The following is a 12,766-nucleotide window of genomic DNA, read 5'->3' as shown; positions in this document are numbered from 1 at the left end:
ATCACAAACCCTTCGTATGCCAGGCTGGGTCACCAGACCCCTTCACGCAGGTCTGTGAGCTGGATAAACAGCCAAAAAGTCCTTGGAGCCATAGGTTGGAAAGCATGGCTGTGTGCAGCAGGTGCCCAAGTCCAAAGCCCGCTTACCTGCTTCACTCAAACTCCCTCTCTACTCTCTCTCTCTCCGAAGAACACAAGAATAGCAACAAAACTAAAAAGATACATTGGCGCACATGCACACTAACGACGTGTGCAGCAGGTGCCCAAGTCCAAAGCCCGCTTACCTGCTTCACTCAAACTCCCTCTCTACCCTCTCTCTCTCCGAAGAACACAAGAATAGCAACAAAACTAAAAAGATACATTGGCGCACATGCACACTAACGACACACACACACACACAAATTTGCTTACAAAGGATGCTGAACCAAACCCAACTGGATGTGAGGCGAGGGCCCTGACCAAACTATTCTATTTTCTCAACATTGTCTCTTGAGTGCTGAAAAAAAATTGCTCTCTATAACTATTCAGGACAGTGTCCCATGTTAAATTTATTGGTTCAAGATTAGTTATTGAGTTATTAAAGTTCTTTGTATTCTTAAGATAGTATTTTTGGTCTGATTGACTAGTTTTTGGTAATATATGTTAAGACTTCCGCCTACCTTTGTGTAATGTCAATTTCTTTTCTTAATTTTTTCAATTTTACATTTTAAGGTTATGCTATTTAAATAGATTCAGGTTCAAGGTTATTGTATAATCCCAGGGAATTATTCCTTACATACTTAAGGAATGATCTTTCTCAGCCCCACTAATATTTTTTTACCTCTGTTTATGTTGTTTGATGTTGATATTGTGGTACTGCTTTTTTTGTTGTTTTGAATTTCTAGTTAGTATTTTTTAGTTTATCTCCTAATTTTTATTTTTATTTAAAAATTACAGGTAATTTAAATTTTACGTCTATCTGTTTAAAGTATATCTCTATCCTATTTTGATTTGTCATTTTTACACTATATGGTAGATATTTTTTCAAGTCTGTATGTTAATTATTCAAAAATTCTTTGTCATGTCCACTGAATATTTTTTGAAATTTCTAAAAACTAAGTATTTATTTCTAGAAGTTCCGTCTGGTTCTGTTGAAATCTGACTATTCTTTTATCACCGTGTCCTGGATTATTTAAATTTTTAAAAATTCTTTTGTCTTTTTTTAAAAGCATATCTCTTTTAAGCATTTTAAGCATGTAATACTTTTTTGTTACTTTAAAAATCTAATGAAAATCCAATTACATTTATTGTTATTGTGTTGGACTTTATTTTATTTTTATTTTTTTCTCTCTTTATGCTTTCCATTTGATTGATTAGGTTTCTTTGTCCATCCATTTGTTTGGAAGTTATAATTATTCTTCTTTTCCTCCACTGGCTACCTATAGAGTTTTTGAAAACAAAACAGTAGTCCCTATCTCTCTTATTTCCAGACAATGCCAGGGTGTTATATTGCTCTCATTTCAATTACATCTTCCATACTGCATTTTGCATGCAGTTAATGACAAGTATTTTGTTTCCACTTTGAGCCCCTGTTAGTCATTAGTATTATTTTTACAGTTAATGTTTTTTCGAAGTTACTCATGTTTTTTAGTTTATCATTTCTTCTGCAATCCTATCATTCCTTCATTGATACAATTTATTTGTTGAGAACAGCCACTACTGGTTATTTCAGCAAGATTCTCTAAGGGAGAGAGTTTCAATTTTGGACACTGAAAATGTTCTTAGATCATTGTCATCATTTTCACTTTTGAGAGACATAGTTATGAATGAAATTCTAAATTGACACTTATTTTCTCTTGGCCCTTCGAAGATATTCCACTGTCTTCTGTTATTTATTGATAGGGTTTCTATCCATCTTATTGCCATCTCTCTGGAGATCTATCTTTTGTTAGAAATGGTTTTAAAATATTCTCTATTTTCTCTTGGCCCTTCGAAGATATTCCACTGTCTTCTGTTATTTATTGATAGGGTTTCTGTCCATCTTATTGCCATCTCTCTGGAGATCTATCTTTTGTTAGAAATGGTTTTAAAATATTCTCTTTATTTTTTTAATTTGTGACCAGTAAGGGGGTTGTAACCCTTGGCTTGGTGTCACCTGCACTGTGCTCAGCCAGTGAGTGCACCAGCCATTTCTATATAGGATCTGAACCCGCAGCAGTGGCGCTCCCAGTGCCGCTGAGCTCCCAGCACCGCACTCTCCTGAGTGAGTCACGGGGTCGGCCCATTCTCTTTATTTTTGATGTTTGGAGATTTCACACACCAGATGTAGGAATGGTTATTTATCTTTTGCACAGTTTGGTGTGTTGCTTTATCTGAAAATGCTTATCATTATTTGATTCTAAAAAAAATTTGTCTGTGAGCTATTCAAATATTTCCTCTCTGCCATCCTCTGTTTTGTTTTTTTTTTTTTTTTTCCATTCTGAAATTCCTACAGATATGTATTCTGGCTGCTTATTACATTCTGTGTATTTCTTCCCTATCCTATTTTGACTTGTCATTCTTATAATGCATTCTAGATTTTTTTTTAAGTCTGTATCTTAATTATTCAAAAATTTGTTTCTCTGCTGTGGCCACTGAATATTTTCTGAAATTTCTAAAAACTAAATTTTTATTTCTAGAATTTCTGTCTGGTTCTGTTTGAAATCTCTATGAAAACTATTCTTTTATCATAGTATCCTGATGTTTTATAATTTTTTAATTTTTTATTTTGTCGTTAGTTATTTAAAACAAGGGTAAGCAAATGTTTTTTGTCAAAGGCCAGAGAGAAACACTGTAGGTTTTGCGGGCCATGTGATTTCTGTCACAACTCTTCAACTCTGCATCGTAATGCAAAAGCAGCCCTAGATAACAAACATGTAAACATTTGGGCATTACTGTGTTCCAGTAAGACATTATTTATCAAAACAGGCTTGGGACCAGATAAAGCTCCTGGGCCATAATTTTCTGGACCCTGATTTAAAACATACTCTTTGTAATGCAAAAGCAGCCCTAGATAACAAACATGTAAACATTTGGGCATTACTGTGTTCCAGTAAAACATTATTTATCAAAACAGGCTTGGGACCAGATAAAGCTCCTGGGCCATAATTTTCTGGACCCTGATTTAAAACATACTCTTTGTAAGCACATTCAAGTGATTCTCAGCTGTAGTAACTGAGAATGGTAATTCCTGTTTGAAGCAACAGCTGACTGTCCCTCATTATGTATTATTTTCTTGTGTGTCATGATTTTGAGTTGTGAGCTCTACATACAGCTTTCTGTCGGAGGCCTTGAGTTCTGGAATTATCCTTCAAAGCATATTTGATATATCAGTCTTTGCAGCTCATATTTTTATAAAGAATTGCTTTTAAAATTATCACCCTCAAATACCATGAGTAAGAATCTTCCAAAATAATCCAGTGCTTAGTGCAGTGACTGACACATGAGGAATACACAGCTATTATTTCTATAATTATTGCTGTTAAAATTAATAGCACTGTTATTGTTATTATTAATCCTAGGTCTTATAGAACTTACATAAATTTTAGTTGTTTATGTTTCCAAAATTTTTGAAAATTCTGATTAACTGGAAGTATATAATTAAAATGATTCTTTATTGGGACTTGGTGGTGCTAGTTTGACTTAAAGGTATGGAAGGGTATTGAGTAAGGTATATACTATGAAAATTAAAGATAACTAAGGGTAGACAGAAGCATAATGAAAGAAGCTTTGGAAATTTCTCTTTTAAAAATGATTTCAGAAGGGATAGAAATATACAAATTGAATATGTGTGTTCAATATGTACATATACTTGTGTGTATGTGCATTTTTCTCAATCTGTAGTGAATTTATGCCTCTTGCTTGTTCATCACAGGACACTTGAAATGGACCAAAGCTGAGGACATTGACATAGAAACCCCGGGATCTATTCTTGTCAACACTAATTTGAGGGCACTAATAAATAAACATACATTTGCTTCCTTACCTCAGCATTTTCAACAATACCTCCTGCTTTTGCTTCCAGAAGTGGATAGGCAGGTAAGTAGAAGTTTTAGACATTTGATATCAGTTTCTAGTTATTATGAAGTGGTAGATCTGTTATAGAAGATGACTGATACATGGATATAATAAATTTATATTACATATGTATATGTATATATTTATACACACACTCACACACACACACACACACACGTATGTACACACATTCATTTATTGCTATCATTGGTTTAATCTACCAAAACAGAATCATTTTTATTCTCAATAGTAAGCCAGTTCAAATTTTAAAATACAGTACATTGTGGTAGAGTGAAAACTACAGACCTACGTACACAGGAAAGGGAAAACAAAGAAATCCACTGTCAAATCAATCTTTGAAGTAGCTGCTCCTTTGCCTGGAGGGAATATTGAAATGCATCAATAAAAAGTCAGGGTTTCTAAAAAATTATGTAAATGTTTTTATTCTCAATTCTTTCCAAAAGGCATTTAAAATTTATGTTTGCAATTGCTCTCTGAGAGTCTATCATCATGAATATGATTACCTATAAATAATCACCTTTTATCTTTTTTTTTAGTATAACTGGAAGCACTATAGTATATTTTTTTATTTTTGAAAAGCTTCTGAAATAAGGAAATACAAATACAGACCCATAATAGCAGGCATCAATCATCTTCTAAAGCTGTTTACTTAGAAAAGGAAAAATATTTAATCACATAAACTTTTATTAAATTTCATAAAAAAAGTATTCAGCGGTTTCTAGGAAACATATTTTTTGATTCTAATTTTAGTAAATTCTGACACTATATCATTTCCAATTGATGGACTTAATGCATGTGTATTATGAATTTGTATCTTGAAATGATAGGTACATCTATGAATTGAAATGGGCAAGATTGATTCAATATTCCTATCTTACTTTGAATAGGTTTTCTTAGCTTTTCATTTGATTCTGTTTTCTTCTAACTTACCCATCTCTTTTTATACATATTAAAATGTGATAAGCAACAGTGTGCTACAATTCCTATGTATCTCTTTGGTGGTGATTATTGTTTATATTTAGAAAAAGATTATTTTGATTTTAGGTACATTTTCATTTGGGAGGTTTTCATTCAACAAATTTTTTCTTAATATTTACTATGAATATAATATGTTTTAGGTACTTTGAGTAATAGACAGTAAAAGTTTATTAAATTATTATTAAATGAATGATTAAATGCATTCCATTTGATGCATGAACTATATTTATAAATAACCAAAATATGAGGTAGAAATAGGTACTCCTAAGTAAAAATCACGAAGTATATTGAGCTTTAATATGCAGAAAGGAAAAATCAGAGACAAATTTAAGATCTTCGAATTAGGCCTTGAGATATAGGTAGAATTTGAATAAAATAGATGGAAAAGTACCAAGTGAGAGGTCCAAAGATGCAAAATTGAAAGCTAATTTGGTGGGAGTCTGGATTGTAGAAAGAACAGTGTAAATAATGCTGGTAAGTTAGACTGAGAGTAGATTTTGGAAGATTCCTTGAGTATGAAGCTAAAGTGTCTGAACAGAGCTCTCACTCTATCTATAATACAGAGCCATTGAGGTCTTTTGAGCAGAGCTATACTGTAATAAGACGATTGCTTTTTAAGGAGATTATTCTGGCAGTACTGAAAGGGAATGTTAGGGATGAGAAACATGAAAGTGGAAAGAATAGTTAGAAAGCAATTTTAGTTGTTCCCAAAAGGCATAAGAAGGGCTTGAATTTGGGGGATAGCACTGAAATGAAAGAGATGGAGGAAAATGGAGTCGTCATTGTAGTTGTCATGATCCTCCTCCTCCTCCTCCACCAGTGGTTGCAATTTTACACTTTGTCAAATAATGCTTGAACAAGGTACAGAGAGGAACCACTGATGACTGTCTAGTTACAAGTTTGTTTGACTGAGAATAGAGTTCAGGAGCTGAAAACTTTTTTTGTTGAGGGGGGGACTGATTTCACTATTTTTTATTCACTATTTTTTTTTTACTTTAACATATGTGTGGTTTATCTTGCTTACAGTTCTGTCTCCAGCTTGTGGAATAAGGTTTGGCATATACAAGATACTTAGTAAATATTTCTGGAGTGACAAAATGACAAATCGTCCTAGATTTAAGCAAATATTCAGTAACCCAGGAGGCCAGAGTCTAAGCCCCATATTTTATTCAACCTGTAGCAGTTTCTATTACTCAGTTGTTTTTCTAGTCAGTGTGAAAAAAGGAGAAGGCAGAATACCTGTCCTCAAACGACGTTTAGTTCATTGGGAAATTATTTGTTTATTCAAGAAATATTTATTGAACATGTATTGTGTGGTATGTGCTTTGGTGAATACAGAGGATACAAGAATGAATCTTATGAGGGAGTTATAGTCAGAGGAAAACGATAACCTCATGCTGAAATACAATACACTTTGCTCACTACTAGGGAAGGAATTTAATAACTGGATAGGTCTACACCAGATTTAGTATAAGACCAGGCAAAGTCACATAAATATAAAGCTAGAGGTATAAAGAAATTCCTCTGAAAGCATAGAGGAGTAAGATAGTTCATCTGAATTTGGTATTAGGGAAGATTTTTATGGTGGATAGGATACTTGAGTTGAACCTTGAAAGACTAATAAGTGTTCCTTAAGTAAAACTAAAGGAAGGTGAATTTTACAGAGTCATCTACAAATACTTGTTGGTTGTGTGTTCTAAAGATTCAGTAGTTCCATATCACTGGAACAACCTACAGGAGGAAAATGGTGAAATACTTTGCTGAAGAGGAATACAGTCTACAAATTTGATAACCCAGTTGCAGGCTGAACTCTTTGGACTTTTTGTGAAACCAGTGTTACCGTTAAAGATTTTTAAAATGAGAAACAGCATGTACAGAATAATTTAAACAAATATTTTAGTGCATGGACATGGGGAGGGGAAGACTGTCCAAAGGATAAATAAAATACAGTCCTCCTTTTCTCTTATGAGCCAGTAGCCCTGCAAATTATGGATTGGACCAGCAAGAAGATAAGACACAGGGAAACTGGTTAAGAGACAGTTGTGGTAGTTGAGATACTAGGTACAGGTCTGACCTTTGGCATTGGCCTTGTAAATGAAAAGAAAGGAATGAATTCCAGACATATTTTCATCCCCAAATGAATAGGAATAAATGTCAGATTGCCTATGGTATGGAGTTGTTGAAGGTCTAGAAGGCAACTGGAGATTTTATCTGGAGTGACTTGCAAGGACAGAGAAGCTCCTTGGGCCTGTCAGTATTTGATACCAAGAAATTTAGAGCTATTGCATTCTCTTCCTCTCCCCCTCCCTTTCTTCTCTTTCCTTCCCCCTCCCCCTCTCTCCCTCTCCCCTTTTCTCCCCTTTCTCCTCCTTTCCCCCTCTCTCCCCCACACCAGCTGTCTTTTCCTCTCTCTCTTCCTCTCCCTCTCTTCCCCCCTCTTCTGGAGGTGTGTTCACTCCTCTCTCCTAGCAGAAAGGGACAGGATACCTAATGCAACAAGCTACCAAAATTGCAGCTTTGCAGTCTAGCTTATAAACATCCAAATGAGAGTGAACACCACTGCTTCCTGAGCCAGAGTGAGTAGAGATGGCCTGGACATGTGAATCTGATGACACAGATTTATTTGAGCTAGTGGAATGTCCCAATTATGTGAAATACGTAAAAATTTCATTGGTGGGAAGCTTGTTTTCACATATTTTTACAAAATTTGAAACTTCCAGTTTTCTTGTTTCTCTCCTTTGATTACACCAGGTTACTGCCTTCTTTCTAGCATGAAGCAGTCCTATAGGCCTCCTCCTCTGGACCCATATGGAGCTGGGGTTTATTCCATTATTATGCCTCTAAAATATGGGAAGCTAGGTCTCCCATTCATCTTGCCAGTGCCAACTGTTATTAAGCCAACCTCTCTGGGTGTTTTGTTTTTCTGTATTTGTACTTTTCGTTCTGTTTTAGAGGTCTGTTCATCTTATGTTATATTTTTTACACACTCCTAGTTGTTTTATAACATTGTTACATTGTGGAAAGATGTTATAACATTTATAACATTGTTACATTGTGTTACATCTAGCTTTCTATTTAATTTTACTCTTCACACAAATAACAGAAAACCCAACTCAAACTGACTTAAACATAAAAGGGATTTCTTGATTCAGGTAACTAGAAGGTAGAGGTTAGGGTGGGCTTCTGGTTTGGGTCCTGAGATTCAGTTATTAGAAAGGACACATTTAATTATTATTTAAATAATTAATTTAAAAAAAATCTTCTCCCTTCTGTAGACTCTATTCTTAACCTGAATACCTCTATGATAGGGTAGTTGCCTGAATCAAAAAATGGATACAGTACTTGCCTCTTTGTTCACATGCATGGGGAAAATAGTTCTGTCCCAGTGTTTCAAACAAAAGACCTAGGATTCACAGTAATGGCACTACTTAGATCACATGATTTCTTTAACAATGGCTTTAGCCAGGGGAATGGAATATGGAAATTGGCCTAAGCCAACCTGGCCCACCCTTTGAATTTAGAGAGTGCTCACCATCTCCTGCAGTAAAATGGTGCACTTGTGGTAGGGGTCAAAGATACTTTAAAAATCTGGTTTTTAGGAAATTTTATTGATAGATATAAAATGGCAAGGTAGAGGCTTGGTAGGCAATTAACAGTTCCTGCTGAAGTGGGGTAGGTATATTAAGTTTGGCTTGTAACGTGTTGGGTTGAGATGCTTGTACTCTATGAAATGTCCAGAAAATGATTATATATTCAGGTTTTTAAACTAGAGAATATGGATTTAGTGATAAAATGTACACAGATTATTGTGTCAGCTGTGAGATTTGATGGGACTGGGAGATATCATAGTCACCCCAGAAGAATACATATATTTGTGAGAGAGCATAGGTAAGAAAGGGTATGGACAAAAGCAAGGGAATAGATAGAAAACAGCAAATCCATAAGAGATCATCAATGCATGGATCATATACAGGCCACAGTGTCAAATGGACAGCCACTCTTCCAAGTATATTATGACTTTCAGTATATTTTCTACAAACAGGGACTTACTTTCTTACATAAGTCCAATGTAACCAATCAGAATCAGGAAATGAACAGTGATGATTACTGTGTCATTCTTAGACTGTATTCAGGTTTAGCCAGTTGTCCCAGTAATGTGACTTTTAGCAACAAAATCCTGTACTGAATCTGTCATTGCATCGAGTTGTTATGTCTCTTTAGTCTCCTTCTTCTGGAACAGTTCTTTAGTCTTTCCTTGACTTCCGTGACCTTGACACTTTTGAAGATTATAAACCAATTTGATTTTGCATGATGTTTCCTTATGATCAGATTCAGATTATGTACCTTTGGGAGGAATTCAGTAAATGATGCTGTGTTCTTCTCTTCGCATCCTAATAGGTGTGAGGCAATAATGATTTGCAGTATGGGTGCTGTTCACTTGATCATTTGAAGCATATCTGCCAAGCTTCTGCAGTGTAAAATTGCTCCTTCCCTCTTTATAATTAAGTAGTGTTTTGTAGGAAATTCTTTTAAACTGTGTAAATATCCGGTTCCTTTTCAAGCTCTCAATAAATAGATTAATAAATTGGATAATTTTATTTATTTATTTATATCTGTATGGCTTTATTGTTTCCTATTTTTATAGCAGACCTTGTTGGGAAAATGGAATAGTTTGGTCAGGGCCCTCACCTCAGGTCCAGTTGGGTGTGGTTCAGCATCCTTTGTAAGCAAATTGTGTGTGTGTGTGTGTGTGTGTGTGTGTGTGTGTGTGTGTGTAGTTAGTGCACATGTGTTCCAATGTATCTTTTTAGTTTTGTTGCTATTCTTGTGTTCTAGAGAAAGAGAGAGAGAGAGACACAGAGAGAGAGAGAAAGAGAGAGGTAGAGAGAGAGAGAGGGGGGAGGGGAGTTTTAGTGAAGCAGGTGGGAGGGCGTCAGCCTTGGATATCCTATCTAAATATTTGATTACCGCCTTGTAGGTAGCCAGTCTTCCCTCTTGACCACCATACCTCTCCCTTGTGGACAGTCTCCTCATCGCACTCAGGCTCTGACTCAATGACAGGCCACCCACTCACCCATGCACCTTGTTCGGACATCTTCCTCTTCCTGCTTGACTTCTCATGCTGCCTGTCAGGCCACTCCTCTGTGCAGGTATTTTCCTAACCATGCTTGGACTCTGAAACTCTTCTGCAGGCCTCACCTCCATTTAGATACCTACTTTGCCCCACTAGGCTCTGTGATTACACTCTGGGCCATCATGAACCCCCTGTCTCCTCTCTACACAGGGGCTAACACTGCTTTAAGCTTCAAGCCTGAATTGTTCAGCAGAGGCAGAGAAGGCCCTGTAGATTCTGATTGAGTTCAGCTATGATGGAGCCCCAACAGGGATTGGATGGAGGAAGAAGAGTGAGACTGAGTGCCATACCCTCCCTAGTGGTCAGCACAGCTGCACCCATTGACCAGCTTCTACCAGGAGGTTCTCTCCATACAGTCCTCTCTCTGTCTGGGTTCTGGTAAGCTCTCCCTCCCCTCACACTTCAGGTCAAATGCTACCTTGCATTATTAGCTCTCGTTTACTGCACTGTCCTCTGTGGCTTTGTTGCATCTCGACCATACCTTTATAAATCTTACTCTTATCTACTCTCTTCAAATGATCCTAACTTGAATGAACCAACTCTGCCTGCTGGGACTCTTGAGTGACAGTACTTCTGAGTAAGTTGAATAATATGGATGTAAGCAAATTCTAGTGGTTTGGTTTGGGATAAATATAAGATACATAATTCATGTATTTATTCAACCAGTGTTTAATTAACACCTCTTACATGCCAGACTGCTAAGCACTGATGATACAAACATTAATCAGTCACAGTTCCTATCTTAAGAAGTGTAATGGTTCTAGAAAAGAAGCCGATAGTTAAAAAGAAGTATGCTTTGGTAGTAGTATATGCATTGTGCTATGGGAACACAGAAGAGGTGATTATATTCTGTCTGTGAGAGTCAGAGAAGGCTTGAAAGAGAAGAGGAGATATTTAGATTGGGTGTGGGAAGGTGCAGGAAGTTTACCTATCAGGTAAAGAAGTTTGAAGGGCATTCCAAGCAGAGGAAACAATATATGTCAATAATGTTGATCACTTACAATACTAGGCCCTCTACATATGTTATCACTAATCCTTAATGACACTCATAATAGTATTATTAACCCCACTATCTACATGGGGAAACTGAGGATCGGGGAGACAAAAGGACTTGCCCAACTTTTTTCAAGTAAAGGCATGGGAGTCAGAATTTGAACATAGGTTTGTCCAACTCCAAGCTCATGCTCATTCCTCTGCATGATGTTCCTTGTCCCCAAGACACGAAGAGAAGCATGTGATGTCTGTCAACACGTATGGCTGGGATATAAGGTGAGTGAGTGAGGCTAGGAAGTGAAAGAAAGTGAGCCAAGACGCTGGGTACTGGTCAAGCTTTATTAAAGGAAAAGAATCTGCCAGGCTGCACTCAAAGTGACGGGCAGCCCAGGGCTGCCCTCAAAATGCGGGACAGCACCAGGTGTGGGGGGGCGGAACTTATATAGGGTGCCAAGGGCTGGCTGATATAATCAAGGAGGGGCATTATGCTAATGTGGAAGCTATTGACCAGCATGGAGAATTGCGCCCTTGTGAAAGCAAAAGTGTTTCTGTTTAAGTCACGAGGCTTCTCATAGAGGGAAGGGGGGAGGGGCTTTGTGCTGGAGTGGAAGACGAGAGAAGCAAATATTTTGTGCTTATTGTGTGCACAGTGGTGCTGGTCATGTCCAAGATCCATCATTCCTGCCTTTTAAGTACAGGGAGAAGGGAAAAGGGGCGAAGGTCTCATTTTTCTGAAGCTACTTCCTGCTGGAGATGGGCAAAGATATGGAAAAAATAAAAGATTTATGTTGGCGGGTAAAACAATTAGGTGGTGGGGTTTTGGTTTCGTGTGAGGAGGCTGTATTCTACCAGGGAAGGGCCACTGATTCTGCGGGGCTGATGTCCTTGCAGGAAAAATTCGGTGACCTTTTGGTTGGTGAAAGCCTGAATTTATTCCTGCAAGAAATTAGAGAAACACCAAAAGAGACAGGGACTAAAAAGTAGGATGAGGCACAGTTAGGGGTCCTAGTAGGGGCATAAGCCAGGGTATCCAAGGGTTCAGTGACGGGGCCATTCCCCAGATGTGTTTGTGTTTTGTAATCCTTTGTGTTGGTGATCAATGCTTGCCGTTAAATGGTTTAAGTTGTTTTGGGTCACCCCGGACTCATTTACATAACAGCATTCCTCCCCCAAGAAGAGGAAGGTGCCTTCCTTCTTGGCTGTAAGGAAGTCAAAGCCCCAGTGGTTCTGTAAAGCGAGTGTCATGAGTGAGATGACCTGTCGCTGGAGGGAGGAGATGCTGTCTATACTTAGTTCTTCTAAGAGTTTTTGATAGAATTGAGAGGCAGTAGCAAGGCCTGCTATGCCAGTCCCAGTTGCAGGAAGGATCCCTGCCCCAATTAAGAAGTGCAATTAGTGCCCTATGGGAGCAGGGGGCACTTCCTGAGATTGGGGGGGGGGCTGCGAAGTTAGTCCCAGTCCCATCTCCATCCCTCCATCTGTCTGGATGGTGATGTCAGGGACAAGTCAAACAAATATGCAAGAAATCGTGTTATGGGGAAGGCAACAGGATAATGTAGTTTTACAAAGTAAATATATTTCGGTTTTAGGGCATGGATGAGGAGGG

At 37.4% G+C, this 12,766-nt stretch overlaps 1 protein-coding gene across 1 annotated transcript in view; it reads left to right on the top strand.

Moving 5' to 3' along the window:
• Positions 1-12,766, top strand: part of LOC103604665 (putative Polycomb group protein ASXL3) — a gene marked incomplete at its 3' end in the record, with an annotated part of 135,463 nt that overhangs the window by 77,653 nt on the left and 45,044 nt on the right. Inside the window, exon 9 of the mRNA XM_008589237.1 lies at positions 3,892-4,055. Within this exon, the coding sequence (XP_008587459.1) occupies positions 3,892-4,055 (164 nt within the window). The remainder of the gene's footprint in view (positions 1-3,891; positions 4,056-12,766) is intronic.

The sequence above is a fragment of the Galeopterus variegatus genome, unplaced genomic scaffold (genome assembly GCF_000696425.1).
Source record: "Galeopterus variegatus unplaced genomic scaffold, G_variegatus-3.0.2 Scaffold5321, whole genome shotgun sequence".
NCBI lineage: Eukaryota > Metazoa > Chordata > Mammalia > Dermoptera > Cynocephalidae > Galeopterus > Galeopterus variegatus.
This window is presented reverse-complemented; position numbering and strand designations above follow the sequence as displayed.